Here is an 18,336-nt window from a genome sequence, read left to right on the forward strand (position 1 = left end):
AGAGAAAAGGGCGCTGTGTGCTTCGCGCTCCCCCCCTCGTCTTTCTTTTGCCTTTTGCTGGTCGAGGCCCTGATTGTACAGGCATCGGCCAAGATGTCCGGGACAGGGGTGATAGACAGCCGGGCTAAACAAAGACAGTCAATGCCGGAAAGCGAGTGAGTGACCAGCCTTTCGCCGCGTGCACCGTAGCGAGTGAGAGAGAGGCTGGTATTCGTACAAGCAGTTACGAATCCGTAGGCTGGCACTTGTTCCGCTCCCCATGGTCGGCCGAAGCGAATGCCGCGACCCATTTAATTGGCAAAGGAACGCGTGTGCCCCTTGGCCGGCGAGGATTCGTGCTCTCGCTGCGGGAGCCGAGCTAAAGCTGTAGCGGCCAGAAAGCGCCCCCCCCCTCTTCCCTGACCGAGCCACAGAGGGAGCAGCAGGGGTCCTAGCGATAGGGGCTAACGCTATTCGGGGCTGCGCTAGGGGCATCGGTCCACCGTCTCCAGAAGGAGTTGTCGGGTTGCTAACAGCCAAGTTATTAGGCACTGTACAGCACCTTTTCCACCCGCGTAGGTCAGCGCATCCATCCATCATCGTCCACCCTCTAATAAGCCATCGCCCACCCCCCCTGACCAAGAGCCACCGCAGGCACTAGCAGATCCCCAGGAGCTTGGCTCGGTTTTTCTTCTTCCGTCGTCTGCTTCTCCGTCTTGCTCTTTTCTTGCCGACGGCGGTCGTCGCACTGGGAGCCCTCTTGCAGTTCAAGCCAAACCAGCAGCACGCAGGCCCCTTCTCTTCCCGCTCGGCTTCTCCCTCTCAGCATCATCATCGTCGTCGTCGTCGTCGTCGTCGTCGTCATCGTCATCATCCAACCTCTTCTTTAGCATTACCTCCCCTCTTACTGCTTTCTCCGTCCGTCCTCGCCTGTGCTGTCTTCGGCGGCGGCGCCATGCAAAGCCAATTCGTCGCCGCGTCGTCCTAATCTCTCGAGGTATTTGCTCTCTCTCTTGCGCATATCCGCCCATCCTCTCCCTCATCTCTGCCGAGTAAATGTGGCTGGTGGTGTTGCGCATGGGAGCGAGACCTGCCACGAGCAGCTTCGACACCTCCTGCATGAAGTGGCCTCCCTCGCTGTGTCACGCAGAGTGTGAAAAAACCTGCCACTGCCCTCCCCCCCCTATTAAACCGAATTGCGCCAGCCACTTTCCCCTTCTCCCACTTTGTGTGTGAAAATATACAGTTTGGGCCCGCCGGCTGATCCACGCTGCAGTGCGCGCAGCTCCAAGTTTTGCAACAACACGGGCACAGACCATCAGCCGTGTCCCCCCCGACCGCTTCTCTAGCCATTTTGTGCCTTTCCGCTCCCGCCAGAGCATTCGCCATACCGACCGATTCTCAATCAGCTGCTGGTGCCGCCATCATGGCACCGGCAAGCCCGACTCTCTTTGCCATGCCGGCCCCGCGCTACGCCAGGTCGAGGACCCAGAGCATATCTAGCGACAGGCCATCGACCGTCGGCCACAGCCTGGGCCTCGCCTCGCCTCCCTTGTCTGTATCACCCGAACCAGAGTTCATAGCCGCCTCGGCCGCCGCCCAAATAGTCACCAACGATCACGACAACCACGCCGGCACCTGGTACGACCAGAATGGCATCGAGCCGCCCAGTGAGCCCGCAGTCGTCACCTCTGACGCCCTTCAGCTGGTCAATGCCTTTCTCGACCAGCTTCTTTTCAATTTTCTCCAGGTCTCGCGCTCCACCAACCTGTCAGCGCTCCGACCCGCCGTTTCCGAAATCCTCAAGCCCAAGCTCGCCAAGGACACCATCAGCAACGCGGACGAGGAGCTGCGCGAGTACCTTGGGAGCGGCGATGAAGACGAATACTCGCCCCTGCCCAACCCCAGGGCCTCGCGGGATTGGGATGTCGAGCTCGCCTGGAAGCGCACCAGGTTACGATGCATGGTATACTCGTCCCTCGGCGACATGGAGGAGGAAGACGAGGACCTATACATGGAGCAGGAGAATCTCGAGATAGGCACCCACGAGCAGGCCTCGCATGTTATTTCTCCCGCCGCCGCCATCTTCCTCACCTCGGTCCTGGAATACATGGGCGAGCTCACCCTAACTGTCGCCGGCCAGGTCTCCTATACCCGGGTCCGAGCCAAGATAGAAAGGGACATCAAGGAGGGCACCCGACGCACCTCAAATGTCGCCGATGCTATTGTGGTCGGTGAAATGGACATGGAGCGCGTCGCCCTCGATCGCACCCTCGGCCGCTTGTGGCGGGGTTGGAAAAAGAGAATGCGGCATCCGGGCAGTGACTCTGCGGGACACCCATTCTCGACAGATTTGATGGCTCCGCCGAGGCACGAGTTTCTGGCCACCGAGGCACTCACCGCCCGATCGGGAACCAGCGACAGCGGGAGTGAGTCCAGGAAGCTCCAGGCCCCCACCGGACGTGCCACGAAAGAGATTGACGAGCCCTCGCACATCCCCTTGCCCCTGGGTGACAAAGACGTGGATGAGATTGAAGTTCCGGGCCTCGCTCGCTACAGCGACGATGAGCTTGACGAAAAGACGGTCGTCGAGGCCAAGGCCCCGCGCCGCTCAAGGAGCCTCACCATAATGCTCCCCGTCGTTGCCAACGGTCTCCCCACGCCAACCATGTCTCAACCTCAAACGCCCATGGTTCCGAGTCGAAAGCGGGCCAACTCGCTGCCCACTCCCGCCGTATGGCCTTTCTATGCTCCCAAGAAGAAAATGAAAGCCGGACAGCCCGCGGATGCGCTGGATTTTGCGGCCCTTGAGGGGAAATCGTCTGCGTCAGGCGCAAAGGATATGCCTCACCCCGATCTGGCTCTCCCCGGTGCCAGGGCACTCGGCACCTCAAAGGCGACGGCAGCCTCGTCCGGGGAGAAGCGCCCAGGTGATTCTGCTGCTGCAGCGCTCGCAACGACATCCGCCGCCGCCGCCACGGGTGCGGCAGCCGTTGCTCGCCGCAGAAACAGCGTTTCGTCCATCCGTGACGAAGATGATGAAGTCGTAACCTACGAAACCGCCGAGATTGTCACTTCCTCTAGAGTCTCAATCGCCGGTAGCTCGGCTTCGGCGTCCATCGCCTCGGAAAGCGGCAAGGCCTCAACTGTCAAGCGATCTTCCAGCGTTCGCTCAGCCCGCATAGTCGATGTCACAGGACCTAGGAGCCCGGCCCATTCTCGACACACTTCGGTCGAGACTGCGGAACGAGCTCGCCGCATCAGTCCATCGGGCCTGATTAACAGTCCAAGAGCCACTGCCGCGGAGACTGACGGCAGGGCCAAGGCCATCGAACGCGAGGCGGAGGCGTCAGGATATGCTTCGACTTCTCGCGCTTCCATTGAAAGGACGAGGCACTCGAGGCCTGCAGCTGAATCGATTTCTGAGTCTGATGAGGACTATCACCGCCGACCGAATGCCTCTGCGTCTCGCGCCGCCGGCCTCGCCAAAGCCGCACCCATTATCCCTTTTGCCGAGCCGCTTGCATCACGCGCCAAGAAAGGGCAGGCAACGGCCACCTCAGCTGGAAGAACCTCTCCGATGAACAGGCGCGAGCACATAGTCTCCAACGTCAAGGTTTCGAGCCCGAAAATCCTCAATGTCTCGACCGGCCCGTTCCGGGATGACACCATTCCCGAAGCTCCCCAGAAGGCAGCGGGGCACTCGGGGCGGCACAGTCCCAAGGCTGACGGCCGGGGCATGACGCCCATTGAGCGTTCCCGGACCAGGGAGACAGACGAGGAGCTGGTGCTTCCTACTCAGAGCAACGTCACGCCTCGACAAATCCATACCTCTGCCTCGTCTGCCTCATCGGGCACGTCAAGGCTGAAGCCCGTTCGGGCCTCGGAGGACAACTCGAGTCGCGCCGAGAGCGTGGCACGTAACTTTGAGGAGCTGATTCAGAGCAATCAAACCATTACGTATACCCTCACGCCCGAAAACATGCGAGACATTGACGTGAGTAGCCCCATTCCGGTGACGAGACGATGTGCGATGGTTTAGGCTAATGTCGACGCAGTCCAAGCGCTCCCTCGACAGCCCAGTTGTCACCAAGTTCTCGCGGAAGAGCGAGGAAGTCCGTGGCCAGCAAACACCCCGATCTTCACCCACAGCGGCTGAGGCACCCAAGTCCCCGTTGAGCCATCACCCGGTCAGCCCCAGTAGCCCCAGGACGGGCGAACGCAAGTCCGCCAAGTCTCCCGGCCCTGTCCCGCGTGTCCCTGCTGGTGTGGCGGTATCGACGGGTCGTGCGGGAGGACCCGAGGCTCGAAACGCCCGAACGTATGGAGAATCAACAGCCGACTTTGCCGAATTCATCAAGTGCACGGGACCGGCGGGTGAAAAGGGTCCACCACACCCTCAGGTCAGGACGCCGACGAGCCCGATCAAAAGCAGCATGGACTTTCCTCCCGTCTCGCCGGCCCTCAGTCGCGAACGCTATCAGCCCCGCGAGGCCGCCGTTGACAACCGGGGAGACAGTTCGGACCTGATCGACTTTATCCGCCAAGGCCCTCCAATCGCGGCGAGCAATCATCGGATCCCCCGTCACGTGGCCCCATTCCGTTCCACCATGGACTCGGATCAGCTGGCTGGAGCCATCGGTGGCATGGCTGTCGACGCCAACATCCCCGAGATTCGGTATAGCCAAGGCTCGACCAATATGACGGAGACCTCGATGCCCTCGATGCAGTCCTCGATCAACTCCAACTCTGCTCTGCTCAACAACAAGGGTGCGCCGGGTCCAAGCGCAGGCTTCGACGACGAAGCGCCCATGCCGAAGCGAAAGCAGCGGCGCGTCCGCGATCCCTACGCAATTGACTTGAGTGACGAGGAAGATGAGGACGAGGGCTTCGCAGAAACTCCCAGGCCTCCCGCTAGGAAAGAGGAGAGCTTGGCAGAGTTCCTGCGCAACTACGAGCCCCCGCCCGAGCCCCCATCCGAGCCTCCTCGTTTGCCCAGGAAGAAGTCGAGCGCGCCGAGCCTCATCGGCAGATTCACCCGCAACGGCAATCGAGAAAACAAGGACTCCAACGGGCCTAGCGGCCCGCCGAAGAGTGCCTCCGCGAAGCAAGAGGTGCCACCTTTCAATAGCCGAGCGACCGGCAGAGGCGGCTACATTCCCATACAAGTCAACATGCCCCCGGGTTATGACAAGTATGGGTCCACAGACAACGGCCAAATGAGCCGGCCGCGCATGACGTCGACAACCCCATCCGCGGGCCATGTCCCGATGAAGAAGTTTGAGCCTCGCGAAGCCGTTGTGAGCAAAAGTCAGACATCCGACCTGGCTGCATTCCTTCGGGACTCTGCGCCGCCTGACATGGCCCCCAGAGGTCCTGCTCGGCGGGCGTCGGCCAGCCGGAACTCGTCGCGTCAGGACGATGGCAACGGCCTCTCCAAGATGTTTGGGCGGAAGAAGAAGGCCAGTGCGACGTGAAGCCCTACATCGTACCACACCAGGCGCTCGCAGTGTGGAACATTTCTTTGCATTACATCTCTTTGACGACTTTACCAACTACTTACGACCTTTCTGCCTCCATGGTTGCAATGTGCCTTGACGACATCGGAATTAATTCTCTGCTCTGGCCTTGACAACGGCCTTGGCCCAACCATAGGTTTCATTTACAAGTTTTCACTTTCTCTACTGCTTTCTGAATACCCGGGGCCATCCCCGCAGTCTGTGTCTCGCGGGCCTGAGCTGCTTCTTTTGTGTGGTTTGAAGGCAGGATTTTGTTGGGGAATCCTATGGCATATCGGCTTGGCTTTTTCATTGATGTTGTGAGGGCCTGGTAAAGGAGAGGGGAGGGCGGACATTTGGGGGCTTCAACTCGGTTTGCGGCCATCTACTAATGCATGACCTGTTTGACTGAGCGCCATTGCGTCAGGTGGAAGGGACGGGGGAGCGTAAATTGGGACATTTGCTCAAATTATATCCGTATATCAATCTATATCTGGACTCGCGATTGACAAGCTGCGCGTAAGGAGGCAACGAATCGACGTGAAGAACCTAGAGCGCCATCCTTCTCTTGGTGATGGTGCACAACGGGCTCAACAGACGGATGGGTTGTTTGCCGCAAACTGGCGCTCATGCCAGCTTGTCCGCCTCCAGAATCCTCATGGCGGCGCCGACGATGACGCACCAGGATTTTGCCCCTTGTCGTCTCCTTGGTTGCCTGGAGCCACCCAAGAATAGAGCAGGCTTGCTCTATGGTCCTTGCTGCGAAGCGTAGATGGAGAAAGGTGAATTATGCACGTCGTTTTCTTTTCTTTTCGCTCTCGCCTCTTTTGTTGGGAGAGACGGGAAGAAAGAGGGTCTGTGGGAGGGGTTTCGTGGTGACTTCGTCTCGTAATACGGGCAGTCAGGGGCACCAGACAAGCAGTTTTGGCCCCGACACGTGTGGAAGCCATCCTCGTTGCTTACAATACAAAACAGCGTCCGCAGCGCAAAGAAATCCAGCAAGTACGACGGACAACCCGGCAGAACAAGCAGCACGGCGCTCCCCACGACATGCACTTCATTAGCTGCCCGGGGCAAACGCAGCCACCCTTTGCCTTGATCCATCCGCCCGTCATTATCATCCAGCGCCAATGGCAGCGTCCACCGACTGAGGGGACGGGGTTCAGAGAGGAGAGGGGTGGACTTTGACGAGCGGTAAAAGGAAATTGATATTGGTTTCGATAGAGGCAAAAGAAGAAAAAAACGCCAGAGACGGGCTTCCTAGCCGCTCTCACCGACCAGAAAGCAGACCTACCAAAACACCATGCTAGCCAGCCTCGCCCACATGGCAACAATTCAAAACAAAAAGGAAAAAAACGGGGACGGGGGAACTTGCTTGGAAAAGACGGCTCACAAAGCCCCTGGCCTGCAAAACAGCGTCATAGCGATATCCCCGAGCCGACTGCTACGTCCACTCCGCGGCAAGCCTCCACACCCACGGGGTGCAACATTCCGTTGCCGTGGGTACGTTTGTTGAGAAACGCAGGTCTGGATCTGATTCCAAGCGCAGAGGGGCGTTCCAGCGCAGAGAGGGGGGCGAGGCAATCAGAAGGCATCAAATCTCCATCCGCCCGGCAATGTCCTCACTCATCAGTCTCTCGTTGCATTTGCCAGGCTCCTGGCTGTCGTCATCGTCGTCAGGCTCCTCGTAGTCCTCGTCCAGCTCCGGGAAATAATCGTCGTCCGAAAAGGGCACCAGGTCGCCATCCGATCCGCGGTTCCAGAACAAGCCATCGTCGGGGGGGCCCTCGTCGTCCTCGTAGGGAGGCACCAGTTCGGCATCGCGGTCACCGAGCCAGTACCTGGCGCGCTTCTTGGCGCCTTCCGAGTCAAAGTCGGTCTGCCGCTTGTGCTGGCCGAGCTTTGTGGGCCGCAGCGTCGGACTCGTGGACGAGATGACGGGGACAACGCGGACGTAGAGATAGGCCACCCGCTTCAGGGCTCGGTTGAAGAAGAAGTAGTGCACCGCCCAGATGGCGCTCTCGTCCTCCTCGAACGGGTCGGGATCGGGGTGGTAACTGAAGATGGTGCACTCGTTAAGCCGCATTTCCTTGTCAATCAGTGACCAGCACCGGGGGCCCCAAACCGAGTTCAGGTTACTGCCGGGCGAGGAGTCAAGCGACGTCGCTTCCAGGCCGGGTCGCACGTTCTGCAGGATGGAATCCAGGTTGATCATGACGCGCCGCAGATTCCGCTCGCGCTTGAAGTCGCCGGGCCGCAGAACATGAGAGAAGTCGTAGTGAGGATGGCTCGCGTTGAGCGTCGCAATCAGATAGGCAAAAGTGCGGCGACTCGAGAGCTCCGACAGGGGGCCAAAGGCGCTCGAGGTCGAGAAGAGCTGCATGCTGGGCGACGTGGCAAGCATCTGTTCGCGGTCGGGCGGAGACAGGCTGGCGCCGAGCTTCAAGAGCGCGGCATGCTGGGAGCTGAGGTCTTTGTCGATGTTCTTGTAGAGTTTCTTGTCGGAGCCGGTCGACTTGGTCGTGTAGAGATCGCAGCCGCCCGTGACGTTGCAGTCGGGCGTGTTGAAGTTGAGCGCGCTCGTGACGGCTTCGAAGTCGCGCACCGGGAGGTACTGCGAGACGAGTTAGCATGTGGATGGCGCACTCATGCAGCGCCAAGGCGGAGGAGGATTGAGATGCGCTCACCTTCATCGTGTCTGCAAGCAAAGTTGGATAGCCGATGGTGAGAGACAAGAGGGCGGAAGAGAGGCGCGTTGTCGAAGGGAACAAAAGCGCTGGGTTTGAGGACCCGACAGCTGTCAGGTGGGCCGCGATTGCGTCAGTGCACAGGTGTCTGTTCAGCGCACGCGCGCAAGTGCAAGCGAGGCGTCGTGGCCGGGGGCGCCGATGACGACGGGGTCGGTTCGGTGCGAGATGATTGTTGCGTCGCGTCTGCCGGTCGAGCTGCCGCTTGCTGCGCGCGAGATGGAAGCCCTGGGTGCGTCTGTTGCTAGACGACGTGTCTAGCGGCGAGGGTTGGCAGGCATCGCGTGATTCGGAATCGGAAGGGCGGGGATGGTGAGAATGCCAAGCGGGAGCGAGCGGTTCATTGAGGTGGAGGAGCGGCGATGGCTGACGACGGATCCGTGGGCCATGACCCTTTCGGGTACCGCAAACCAAGGTACCTCGAGCGGCCGGCTAATGCGTGGCGTGACATTGTCAACAGGTATCTCTTCTCGGCAGCCACCCAAGCCGGACAGCCCTGAATCGGCGCCGATTAGCGGTCCTCAGCTGCCATGCGTCGCACCACCTTTCGTGCCAGCATCTGCTGTGAGCCCGCCAGTATGGTTGCCATTTCGATGCCGCGACGTGGAACCGAGTATGGACTCGATAGGCAACCATGCAACAGCCCGTCGACCGACAGGAAATATCCAAAGGCCAGTAGCTGCTCGTCTCTTGATATGAATGAGCATGGTTTTCCATTCTCAAAGATCTATAGACACCCAAAGCCATCCGGGGCTGCTGACCCCATCGCCAAAAGACCATGGAGACGACCACGCCCCATCCCTTTCGTGCCCTCTCTTCTACGCCGAAGAGATCCGATACCGATGCTCAGAGCATGCCCGCGTCCCTGAGAGTCTGTTCGATAGCGAGAGAGGCCTGTCAAACCCGTGTTAATGTCAAGCTCCCTCTGAACCCCCGAACCCCCGCCAGTGTATCCCCCTCTTGTCTATGCGGCTTGAACGTGGTGGGTGGTATTATAATGTTGAGTGGCATCGCCAGCATCCGTGTAGTAAAGTGTTCCATCGAGAAGGAGGAGGTGCAGCCGTTACATCAACCGGGTGATCTCTTCCTCGACCTTTTCGTCAGGCAGCTCAAGCGTCAGCGGCAACGTGGTGTCGACGTGTGCGCAAACGCAAGAGGGATGCCTCCTGGCGAACGGCGACCTAGGAGACGAGACTTGACTGAGAGCCACTCACCTCCATGTCCTCGAGTGAGTCTTGCTGCCCTATGCACCGCAGCACATTCTTCTTGCTGCTTTCCTGCAGCTCGCCAGCCAGCAAAAGCTCGTCGAGGATGTAATATGCCTTTGTAAAGGAGAAGATGATGTCCAACTCGCACACGTTTCCGTAGTACTTGTCCATCTGCTCGACGTATCGGTGGATGATCTCGAGGGTGATGAGCTCGTTGTCTTCGGATGAGCAGCCAGCGATGAAGAAAAGGGAGGCATATCGTCGGTATACGATCTTCGTGTCTAGGCCAGGGAGCAAGAGTGTCAGTCTGGCGGTGAGTGAAGAGCATCATGACGGGGCACCGGACCTTTGTACTCGAGGAAATTGCACATGCGAGTTCGACGTGCGAGGACCAGCTGCGTCACGTCCTTGACAATCTTGGCCTTGTCCTTGGGAGACAGGGTCGTGAACCATTTGGCAAGGCGCTGCGAGAAGGTCAGTCAACCGTGTCATTGGTTCGCTCCGGCCCTGTGTGTGCGTGGATATGGGACGCACCACTTTGCCCTGGCGGGACAGCAGGATGAGGTATCTTGCGGCCACATGTTAGCATGAATGGCCAGAGAGCCACGTCGGCGATGGGATGCTCACTGAATCGCCATTGTGACGATCACATCCGCATCACCGAGCGGAGCCTGGCATGCGGGAAGCGTGGTGCCTGGGGAAGAAGAAGAGTTGGACGCGGAGTGGATTTCTTGCGTCTTCAACAAGCCAGTCCTGGGTGAATTTTGGCCGGTCGGTGACGAGCGCCGCCCGCACCTTCGGCGGGCGGCGAATCCTGCCTGGAAGGGGTTTCTCCGAGCCAGCCGGCCCAGCCACAGACCCATTCGGAGTTCCTAGACTCAGCAGGCTACAGTGGGGCTCGAGGACATGACCTGCGCCACGAGCCGCCGTCCTGACTGACGTTGGGTTTGTACGAGGCTCTCCATGTCCTGTGATGCAGTCACCGACTCTCTCAACCCACGAACGTTGGTTGGCCGTCCTTGAAGACACGGCCGTGTAGCCTCGATGGAGTCTTTCTTGCCCGTCCATTGTGCTTCGCTTTTCAAGCCGTGTCGAGCAACTCTCCCGGGTCGACAACGCTTATAAGCTGACACGGTGCGTCTTACCCCTTCTGAAAGCTTACGGAATACGCATGCCATGGTCTGCTCGTGTCTGGTATAATCGTCGGCTAGTCGCACACTCACCCTTCGGCCCGTCGCTCCATATCTTCCTCAACCCGGCTTTTCCCAAGCGGCCTCTTCCCCCCGTTTTCAGCACCAAGCCATTGTATTACTAAGCCATCTCGCCTTTCCGGGACACCGGGATCCTGTAACAAAGGCTTCAGCTTCCAGCTGCCTCCATCGGTGCGAACGAAGGCTGACATATCAGGCATCCTAAGCCTCTCACGGTTCCAGTGCCATCTCGATTCGGATCCCCTCGTCCCTTTTTTTATATCTCGCCCCTTTCACCCTCCGAGCTCTGCTAGATCCCCGTTTCCGTCTCGTGGGTTTCGATCGTGGATTTTCTTCTGCGGGCTCCCCTCCGGCGCATTGCCCGTCATGACCAAGATCGTCCTCTCAACGGGGTTTGTGCTACCTCGAGCCCAATCCCTGCCCTCCAACCATGCGCGTCTTAGCTAACCGAACCCTGCCAGCAATGTCATGTCCGCCGGCGGCCCGCCGATTATTCGCAAATCGGGCAGCAATACCAGATCCAACCTCGAGCTCGTCAGCTCCCTCCGCGACCACTTTGCCGCTGCGCGCCACGACTATGCGCCCGAGACCAACGGCTCCGAATCGCCGCCCCGCGCGCCCGTAGACGCATGGACGGAGCGCAACGGCAAGGCGCTGTACATTCCGCGCGTCCCCGTCAAGGCGGCTGGCTTGCGCGAGGAGGCGAGCCAGTACGAGATTACAGTCAAACTCTTCCTGCTCCCGGACACGCCCGTCGCGGAGCGCGAGCGGTACGCGCGGGAGGCGCTTGGGCTGGTGAGCAAGGAGCTCGGCGTGCAGACCATCGATCTGCTCGTCATATCCTTTCCCGGCATGTCCTTTGAAGGAAACTGCGAGTGGGAGGCAGACAAAATCAACGCACAGCAGGGTAACCTGGAAGACCAGCTCGCGACGTGGAAAGTGTTTGAAGAGCTGCACCGGCAAGGCGTCGCCAAGAAGCTCGGCGTAGCCGAGTTTGGCAGCGACCGGCTAGGCGAGTTTATCAAGAGGACGACGATCCGCCCAGCCGTCGACCAAATCAACCTTCGCGATTGTTGCAACGTACCGCCGCCGCTGAAGAAGCTCGCCGACGAAGCGGGCGTCGAGCTCAACGTGCACATTGACTGCACGGATATCCTGCCGCGCGGGACGCTGCGAGAGCTTCTGGGCCATGGCCCACAAGGCGCCGGCGTGCTGGCCGATGCCGCCCACAACGGCGTCGGCCTGCAGGGCGATATATTCCCACAGTGGGTGGTGCGGTACATGGCCTTTGTTCGCGATCGAGGAGTCATCGAAAACAAGGGGTATTTTGCCGGCGCGGAACTGTCCGAGCACTAGATGACGGGCTGGTTACGTGACTTGATACGGTTTCTGGGCGAACACGACGGCGAGCGGTTCGCGAGCAGCACACCCGGATGTTTCTTTGACTGTCGATTAGTATGGGTAGCAACAGCGAGCATGGTATCAAGGCTTTGGGAGGCAAATTACTTGGAAAGTGTTGGGGACAGACAATTGACCAGTCTCAGGGCGGGGCTACTCCTTGCTTCAGCCGATCATGCTCCGTTTTCTACCTCTCATCCTGACATCTTCGAGCCTCTTGAGGACAATGGGGGCCTGCTTGAAAGACTGCCTGTACGCCTCGAGGACCTCGCCAAAGACGCACTCGGCGCGCGGGTGGGTGCTGCCAAAGGCGCGCTCGAGGACGTACAAGTCGACGGCGCGATCCTCGTCCTGGACACTGCCGCTGGCGAGGCCGAGGTCGATGATGATGATGTCTCCGTCGAGGGCGTCTTTGGCGCCCGTGGCCGGCGGGCTCAGCATCATGTTGCTCGTCGTCAGGTCGCCGTGCACGAAGCCAACCTTGTGCATCTGGCCGAGGGCAGCGCCGATGCGACGCATAAGGCCCTTGAGAGGCTCGTCGTCGTCGATGCCCTGGGTCCTGCCGCCCAACCACTCGTTGATGTTGACGCGAACAGGCGTGCCGTGTATCCACTCGAGCATGAGCCAGCCGGCACTCTCGTCGACGGCGTAGACGGCGGGCACGCGGACGCCGTCCCTGCGGCACTTTGCCAAGATGCGTGCCTCGGACAGAATGCGGTGCTTGGTCAGGCGCTGGTCGAGAATCGGGTGCCTCCACGGCTTGGGCGGGCGGTATTTGAGGGCGCAGGGGACGTCGGGCTGCAGATACGTCGTCTTGTAGAGACGCCCTTCGGCCCCTTGGGCGACGAGCGAAGGCGGCGTCGACGCGGGGTGCTCGAGGATGGGCGGGAGGGGGAAAGTCGGCGCTGGCGAGTCGGTCGCCATGATGAAAAGGGCCCGGCGCGATGCGGGATTGTTGTATATATTTCGTGTGCGGATGTTGCGAGGTTTGGCGTGCCTGTCCGCGAGGAGGACGCTGGGGTGCTGACAAGGTAAGGTTACTACCTCGCCGTGGGCAGAATTTCTCGGCCAATCAAAAGTCACGACAAACTACACCCGGAAGACTCTTTCTTTGACAGCTCAACCCTGGATCCACGACCAGCCTTTTGATGGCTATTTTCTCCAAGTAGTTTATTGCGTTGCGCATCAAAGTATTGCGTGCTTGTCTTCTCTCTACATCGACGACTCTGTTGCCTCCGCCGTCAGCCCCGTCTTCAGTCAGTTTTCACGCAGCTTCACATTCCGCCACTGGCTCCCGTCACCCGTGCTCTCAATCACTCAGATGCTTGCCAATCTTCCAAATTGAGGGCTCCGCTCCATACCAGGCTTGGATATGGCCTTCTCGTGCCTAGCCACTTGTTCAAACAAGCGTAGTTTGTATTTTGCAGCCACAGGCGAGTGTCAATAAGGCGTATCGACACCCAGATACCTAGAGAAAGAAAAATCAAGTCAAGATGCGGCACATGTGAGATACCGAGCTTCTCGACAGCCACCAAACGCACCTTGAATCTTGAAGTCGTCTGCTGCGACGGGATGTGGCACGGGTGTTTGGATTAGGAGGAGTCCAGATAGTGACTGTAGAGGAACCTTGGCTTGTCCGAACACGACCGTCAAATTGACGTCTACAGAAGCCGTCTGTCCTCGCGAGGCATCGTTAAAGAGACTAATATCGCTTTTCTCTGAGCCGAATCTAACGCCAATTGCGTCCTCGGTTCCGGCGTAGAAATCATTGGCGAGCTGAACACGAAGCTTTAAGGAATCGAACCTAGTGGCAGATGCCAGATAGTCCGATCCATGCTCCAATGCTGAGTCTCTTGGCACACACTCGCTAAACAGCTGACGTTTCTTGAAGCTCAAGCAGTCGGCCATGAAACGCCAGGGATCCTCGTGCCAGGCAGGATGTCCCACCGGAAACCCAGCAAGCTGGGGTTGCGCACCGCCTGTTCGGCGGGAATCGAACAGTTCCGACCGATAATCGGGATTCTCAACGTAGTCCATCTCATCGCCGTTTCTGTACTCGGTCCATCCAAGGACCTGGATCCAGCGTACGCCAGCGATTGCCGCGAATTCCTCCTCGTCTGGATACGGATAATATGGTCCCAGCGAGGCAGCTGCGTCGACGATGTTTTCCGCTACGTGAATCCTGTAGATGTAGCCGGTCGCGTCCAGGTCATCAAGAAGGTGCTGCTCGGCGAAATCACCACTGGCAGTTGTGGAAACGAAGCCCGAATTGTCCCGACTGGTGTGGGATGACGTGCCTTGGACGTGGTTGAACAAGCTAAAGTCTGCGCGCAACGCAGTCGGCCGAGTTCGATTCATGCCTCGAGGCCAGAACCCGCCCTGGAGCCTCGCTTGTTGAGGCCTCAGGGTATCGGCGCGGTAAACGACGGTGATTTCTGGTCCAGGGGGCTGAGAATAGGTAGGGATGGGCCACCAAAAGAGGTAGACGAGGCATAAGAGCCGGAGATGTCGACTAAGCATGATTCTTTTAGACAAGGAGCGGCTTTACGAGAGGTGCAGAGCGCAATGAGCTTCTATGCAAGGACATGTTAGGAGCTGTCAGAACGTCTTCATGCACCATACTATATATTGGATTTCTCGTTGGATTCAAGTTACACGTAGGCCGTAACGGTCATCTGTATGTTCAAAGCCAGCACTCCGAGAAACCTCCGTTTCGGCCTACCCACAGTCGAGCTTCGAATTTTTCAATGTGTTCAAGTTATACGTAGGTCGTGACGGTCATCTGTATCTACAAGGCCAGCGCTCCGAAACGTTTTTGAGTGGGTTCATCTCGGCGTGCCTGTCGAGCTTTCGGAGCACGGCCCAAAGATGCGTTTAATGTACGTGCCGGCTGATGCCTGAAGAGTTGTCTCCTGGAGTTTCGATAGAAATACAACAGAGCGTGAGGGCTTTGCTTAAAAAGAACTTCAAAAGGTCCTAGACACAAGGCGGGGCAATGTAAGAAGAAAAGCTTACAAGTGGGCGAACTCTTTCTCGGGTGACAGCCAGGGCTTGGTCTGGGGAGTCAGGTCGACCTCAGCAAGCTCTCATTGGCGCAGTTTGAGCCTTGACCGGCACGTCGATAAGAAACGAGCAGTGCCGGCGTTCTCCGTAAGCGAGGCCATCATCAGTCGTCGGATTAAGGCGGCAGGAGCTACCGAGCTAGCAGTTATTAAAGCTGCCCTCCACTGCCCACCCCTTTTTGGCGAGCATGTTTTACGGGCCGGAGAGCTCCGCTGGGGCGTTGTATCAACTAAAAAGAATTCAGCTGCTAAAGAAAACACCGGGGTGGGCTGACGTTGAAGTACTCACGTGATATCAAAACACCATGGGTGCATCGCCGTCTCGGACATAACCTATTATTTACTTGGTACTGTACACTCTTCACGATAAGTATTGTACATGGGCGGCTGGGACCCGCCGACAAGCCCATGCAGACGGTAGGGGCAGGCCTGCAAGCGCCATGTGACGAGTGTTCGGACGGATACGGTAACTGTTTTTTTTCCTTCTGCAGAGCGGCAAGGGCGCTCTTGAATGAGATACTTTATGAACCTGATGGCCTTGTTGGAAATGAGGAGTTGCCGCTGCACAAACACAAGACTTGGCTGCTAGGAGGCGTGTATGTATAGCGGAAGACGGCCTAATCCGTCTGCACTGCAGATGCCCGCCACTGTAGAAAACCCGGTTCAGCACATGACAGGGGGCGCGCGCTTCTGACGGCCAACTGGCCGGTGCGGCATCGCAGGAGCCCTCTCTTCTCGTGCGCTTCCTCCCAATGCCACAGCTCCACGCCACTCGTCCAACCTGCTTCGTCGTCGCCACTCGTCGCCTCGACTTTTCGCCTGCCTCTATCGGACCATGACACGCATCCGCAGCCTCAAAGCCGCCACAGCCTCGCCCCCCCCGTCATCATGGCCGATTCCGGCTGGCTGCTGCAGTGGACCATTGTCCTTTCATTGACCGCCCTCTGCCTGTCGTTGGTCGTCGTCGCCCAGGTCGTCGCCAGTTACTCGGCGGCATACAGGGCCGCACCCCACGACGTCGCCACCTTTGTCGATGCCGTCGATTTCTCCATCCAGGAAAACGAGAGCTACGATCGCGATGTCGCAAAGGTCCAGCGCCTCGAGGACAAGCTGCGCCTCGGCCGCCTGCTGCGCGAGATCCAGAGGGGCGGTGACGACCTGCGCGAGGAGCTCAATCGCCTGCTGATTGGAGAGGGCACCACGTCGCTGAGGACCAGCGCGCGCCTGCTCTGGGCCTCGAAGCGCGTCGACCTCGAGGACCGGGTCCGGAGGCTCGACCTCGTGCGCATGCGCTTCCTCGTCGTCTACATGGGCATCATGGCTTCCATTGCCGACAAGCAGCCCCCGCCGCCCCCTCCTTTGCCCCGGGACCGGGAAAAGACGTCGGCTTTCGCAAAGCCAGCCCTGCAAAAGTCGCTCACCGAGACCATGACCAAACGTGCGCCCATACGCCGTCTGACTACCCAGGCCATCGGCCACCAGGACAATGTGACGACGCCGCATCGCAAGGGCTGGGCCGGCGTCGTCGAGGAGCTGCAGACGTCACCGCGGATGCAACGGCGCCACGCCTCGCTGGAGCAAACCATGACCTCAAGGCCTCCGTGACGTTGGGCGATGTCATTGCTGCGGGCGATGCAATTTTTTTTTCTTGGAAACAACTCCCATCAGGTAAAGGCATGGTGAAAACAAGGAGCCAACATTGGAGAGGGCAGTGTCATTTCCTCGCCACGCCTTGAGGGCCTTTTTTCGACAAACCCCGTTGCATGGCGAGACATGACCGGAGTTGCAGGTCGCTTCACTTAGATAGGATACCCCATACACTTTTTCGCAGCAGTCACGGCGGCTTTTCCCTTTAATCTCTACCCTTAGTATCTCCTGTTTCGCATTGCTTCTGGTCGCTTCAAGCCTTTGGCTCGCCCGTTGGCTGCCGGCATTGTTGTCATATACCCCTTCTTGTTTGCTCTATCAATGGCTCTGGGCTGCTCAATGTGGTCTACAGATTGAGTGGCTTATTGGGCAGGCGCTTGGTCTGGGCCAGACCCGTTTCTCTCTCCAACTGTATGAAACATGAGACACAGTTAGAAAAGGAATGAACCGCGGCTCACGTACCGTTCAAGGCCACCAAGAAGCGACTGACACAGTTGTAGGCGGCAACCTGTGGATTATCAGCGCAGCGGTCCATGACTCTCGTGGTCAATACGCACGGTTGCCGTAATCTCGACGACTTCTTGATTGCTAAAGAGCTTGTGAAGCAGCTCAAACGTCTGATCCTTGACCTGCACACTCCGCGTCATCTCATCCGCGTACAACAGGACCGCCCACTGCCTGTCGTCCAGCTCATCGGGCCTGTCCAAGCCTTCGAGCACCTCCCTCTTGATCACCTCGAGCCCTGCCGGGCTGAGGCCTGCCTCGGAGGCGAGCGGCGCGTGGTGGCCCCACTCGTACCAGGCTTTGTTGCAGACGGCGACGCGGCAGATGGCGATCTCGCGGACGTCGGCGGCGAGAGACGTCTGTGTGCGGATGGCGCCGAGAAAGGAGTTCCAGCCGTCGGCGACGGGAGGGGAGTGGAGGAGGGCGAGGTCGAGAGACTGCAGGGGGCGGGGAGCGCGGCGAGATTGGATGCGGGCGACGATGGCAGCATCCTGAGGTGTGGCTGTTGGTGGTGGATTGGAGACGTAGGGGAGTCTCATTGCTTCTGTTGCCGATGATATGCCGAGTTGTTGGGCTTGATGGGGAGGGAGAGGGAATTGGAACCATCATCCACAACGACCCGGCAATCTTGGACCCGGATGGTGCTCGGGGGTGCGGGGTCGAAGCTCCAAGGGCAGCCACTATCGGCGCCGAATACCGATGAGTCTACGGAGCATGTTTCAAGACGCACGATTTCAAGGGCGAGACGGCCTTGCGGCTTCGAGTAAATGGTGCATCTTGCTCGCGTTGACTCACAACTGTATCTGTACTTTGCACAGAGCGTATCATTTGTGTTTAGCTGCTGGACCATGCTCAGGATGCCATGGCAGATGGGGGAAACTGGTTCGCAGTCGTCACGAAACGCGCAGCCAGTCACAGCTGGTGAATGAATGGCCTTCATCCTCGTCGTCCCCGTCCATGTAGAGCTCCATCTCCATAGTCAGTAGAGTTAGATGACCTTTTTTGACAAATGCACTGTGTCGCCTTATCGGGGTATCGTTGGTGACACTTGACCGACGCAGTCTGAGGCCACCGGTCGAGCG

The 18,336-nt window shown here is 58.7% G+C and overlaps 7 protein-coding genes across 7 annotated transcripts; 3 read left to right on the plus strand and 4 right to left on the minus strand.

Moving 5' to 3' along the window:
* Nucleotides 1-1,405: 1,405 nt before the first annotated feature.
* HRG_00190 (flo11) lies at nucleotides 1,406-5,456 on the plus strand (the record flags this gene model as incomplete). Its single annotated transcript, XM_044858661.1, has 3 exons — nucleotides 1,406-2,713; nucleotides 2,759-3,976; nucleotides 4,038-5,456. 3 exons carry the CDS (start codon nucleotides 1,406-1,408, stop codon nucleotides 5,454-5,456), a joined length of 3,945 nt encoding a protein of 1,314 aa, XP_044725061.1.
* A 1,615-nt stretch (nucleotides 5,457-7,071) lies between these two features.
* Nucleotides 7,072-10,070, minus strand: HRG_00191 (maf1 regulator domain-containing protein; the record flags this gene model as incomplete). The annotated part of the gene is made up of 5 exons (XM_044858662.1): nucleotides 7,072-8,091; nucleotides 9,439-9,713; nucleotides 9,779-9,896; nucleotides 9,967-10,000; nucleotides 10,060-10,070. 5 exons carry the CDS (start codon nucleotides 10,068-10,070, stop codon nucleotides 7,072-7,074), a joined length of 1,458 nt encoding a protein of 485 aa, XP_044725062.1.
* A 939-nt stretch (nucleotides 10,071-11,009) lies between these two features.
* On the plus strand, nucleotides 11,010-11,999 carry HRG_00192 (aldo/keto reductase family domain-containing protein; the record flags this gene model as incomplete). Its single annotated transcript, XM_044858663.1, has 2 exons — nucleotides 11,010-11,035; nucleotides 11,105-11,999. The coding sequence occupies 2 exons, from the start codon at nucleotides 11,010-11,012 to the stop codon at nucleotides 11,997-11,999; spliced, it is 921 nt and encodes a 306-aa protein (XP_044725063.1).
* Nucleotides 12,000-12,206: 207 nt separating this feature from the next.
* On the minus strand, nucleotides 12,207-12,965 carry HRG_00193 (kinase; the record flags this gene model as incomplete). The annotated part of the gene is made up of 1 exon (XM_044858664.1): nucleotides 12,207-12,965. The coding sequence occupies one exon, from the start codon at nucleotides 12,963-12,965 to the stop codon at nucleotides 12,207-12,209; it is 759 nt and encodes a 252-aa protein (XP_044725064.1).
* Nucleotides 12,966-13,529: 564 nt separating this feature from the next.
* Nucleotides 13,530-14,561, minus strand: HRG_00194 (heat-labile enterotoxin alpha chain domain-containing protein; the record flags this gene model as incomplete). Its single annotated transcript, XM_044858665.1, has 1 exon — nucleotides 13,530-14,561. One exon carries the CDS (start codon nucleotides 14,559-14,561, stop codon nucleotides 13,530-13,532), a length of 1,032 nt encoding a protein of 343 aa, XP_044725065.1.
* Nucleotides 14,562-15,991: 1,430 nt separating this feature from the next.
* HRG_00195 (uncharacterized protein) lies at nucleotides 15,992-16,708 on the plus strand (the record flags this gene model as incomplete). Its single annotated transcript, XM_044858666.1, has 1 exon — nucleotides 15,992-16,708. One exon carries the CDS (start codon nucleotides 15,992-15,994, stop codon nucleotides 16,706-16,708), a length of 717 nt encoding a protein of 238 aa, XP_044725066.1.
* Nucleotides 16,709-17,112: 404 nt separating this feature from the next.
* Nucleotides 17,113-17,793, minus strand: HRG_00196 (carboxymuconolactone decarboxylase family domain-containing protein; the record flags this gene model as incomplete). Its single annotated transcript, XM_044858667.1, has 3 exons — nucleotides 17,113-17,159; nucleotides 17,213-17,258; nucleotides 17,308-17,793. 3 exons carry the CDS (start codon nucleotides 17,791-17,793, stop codon nucleotides 17,113-17,115), a joined length of 579 nt encoding a protein of 192 aa, XP_044725067.1.
* Between the last annotated feature and the right edge of the window lie 543 nt (nucleotides 17,794-18,336).

This window comes from Hirsutella rhossiliensis, assembly GCF_020360975.1.
Source record: "Hirsutella rhossiliensis strain HR02 chromosome Unknown scaffold00001, whole genome shotgun sequence".
NCBI lineage: Eukaryota > Fungi > Ascomycota > Sordariomycetes > Hypocreales > Ophiocordycipitaceae > Hirsutella > Hirsutella rhossiliensis.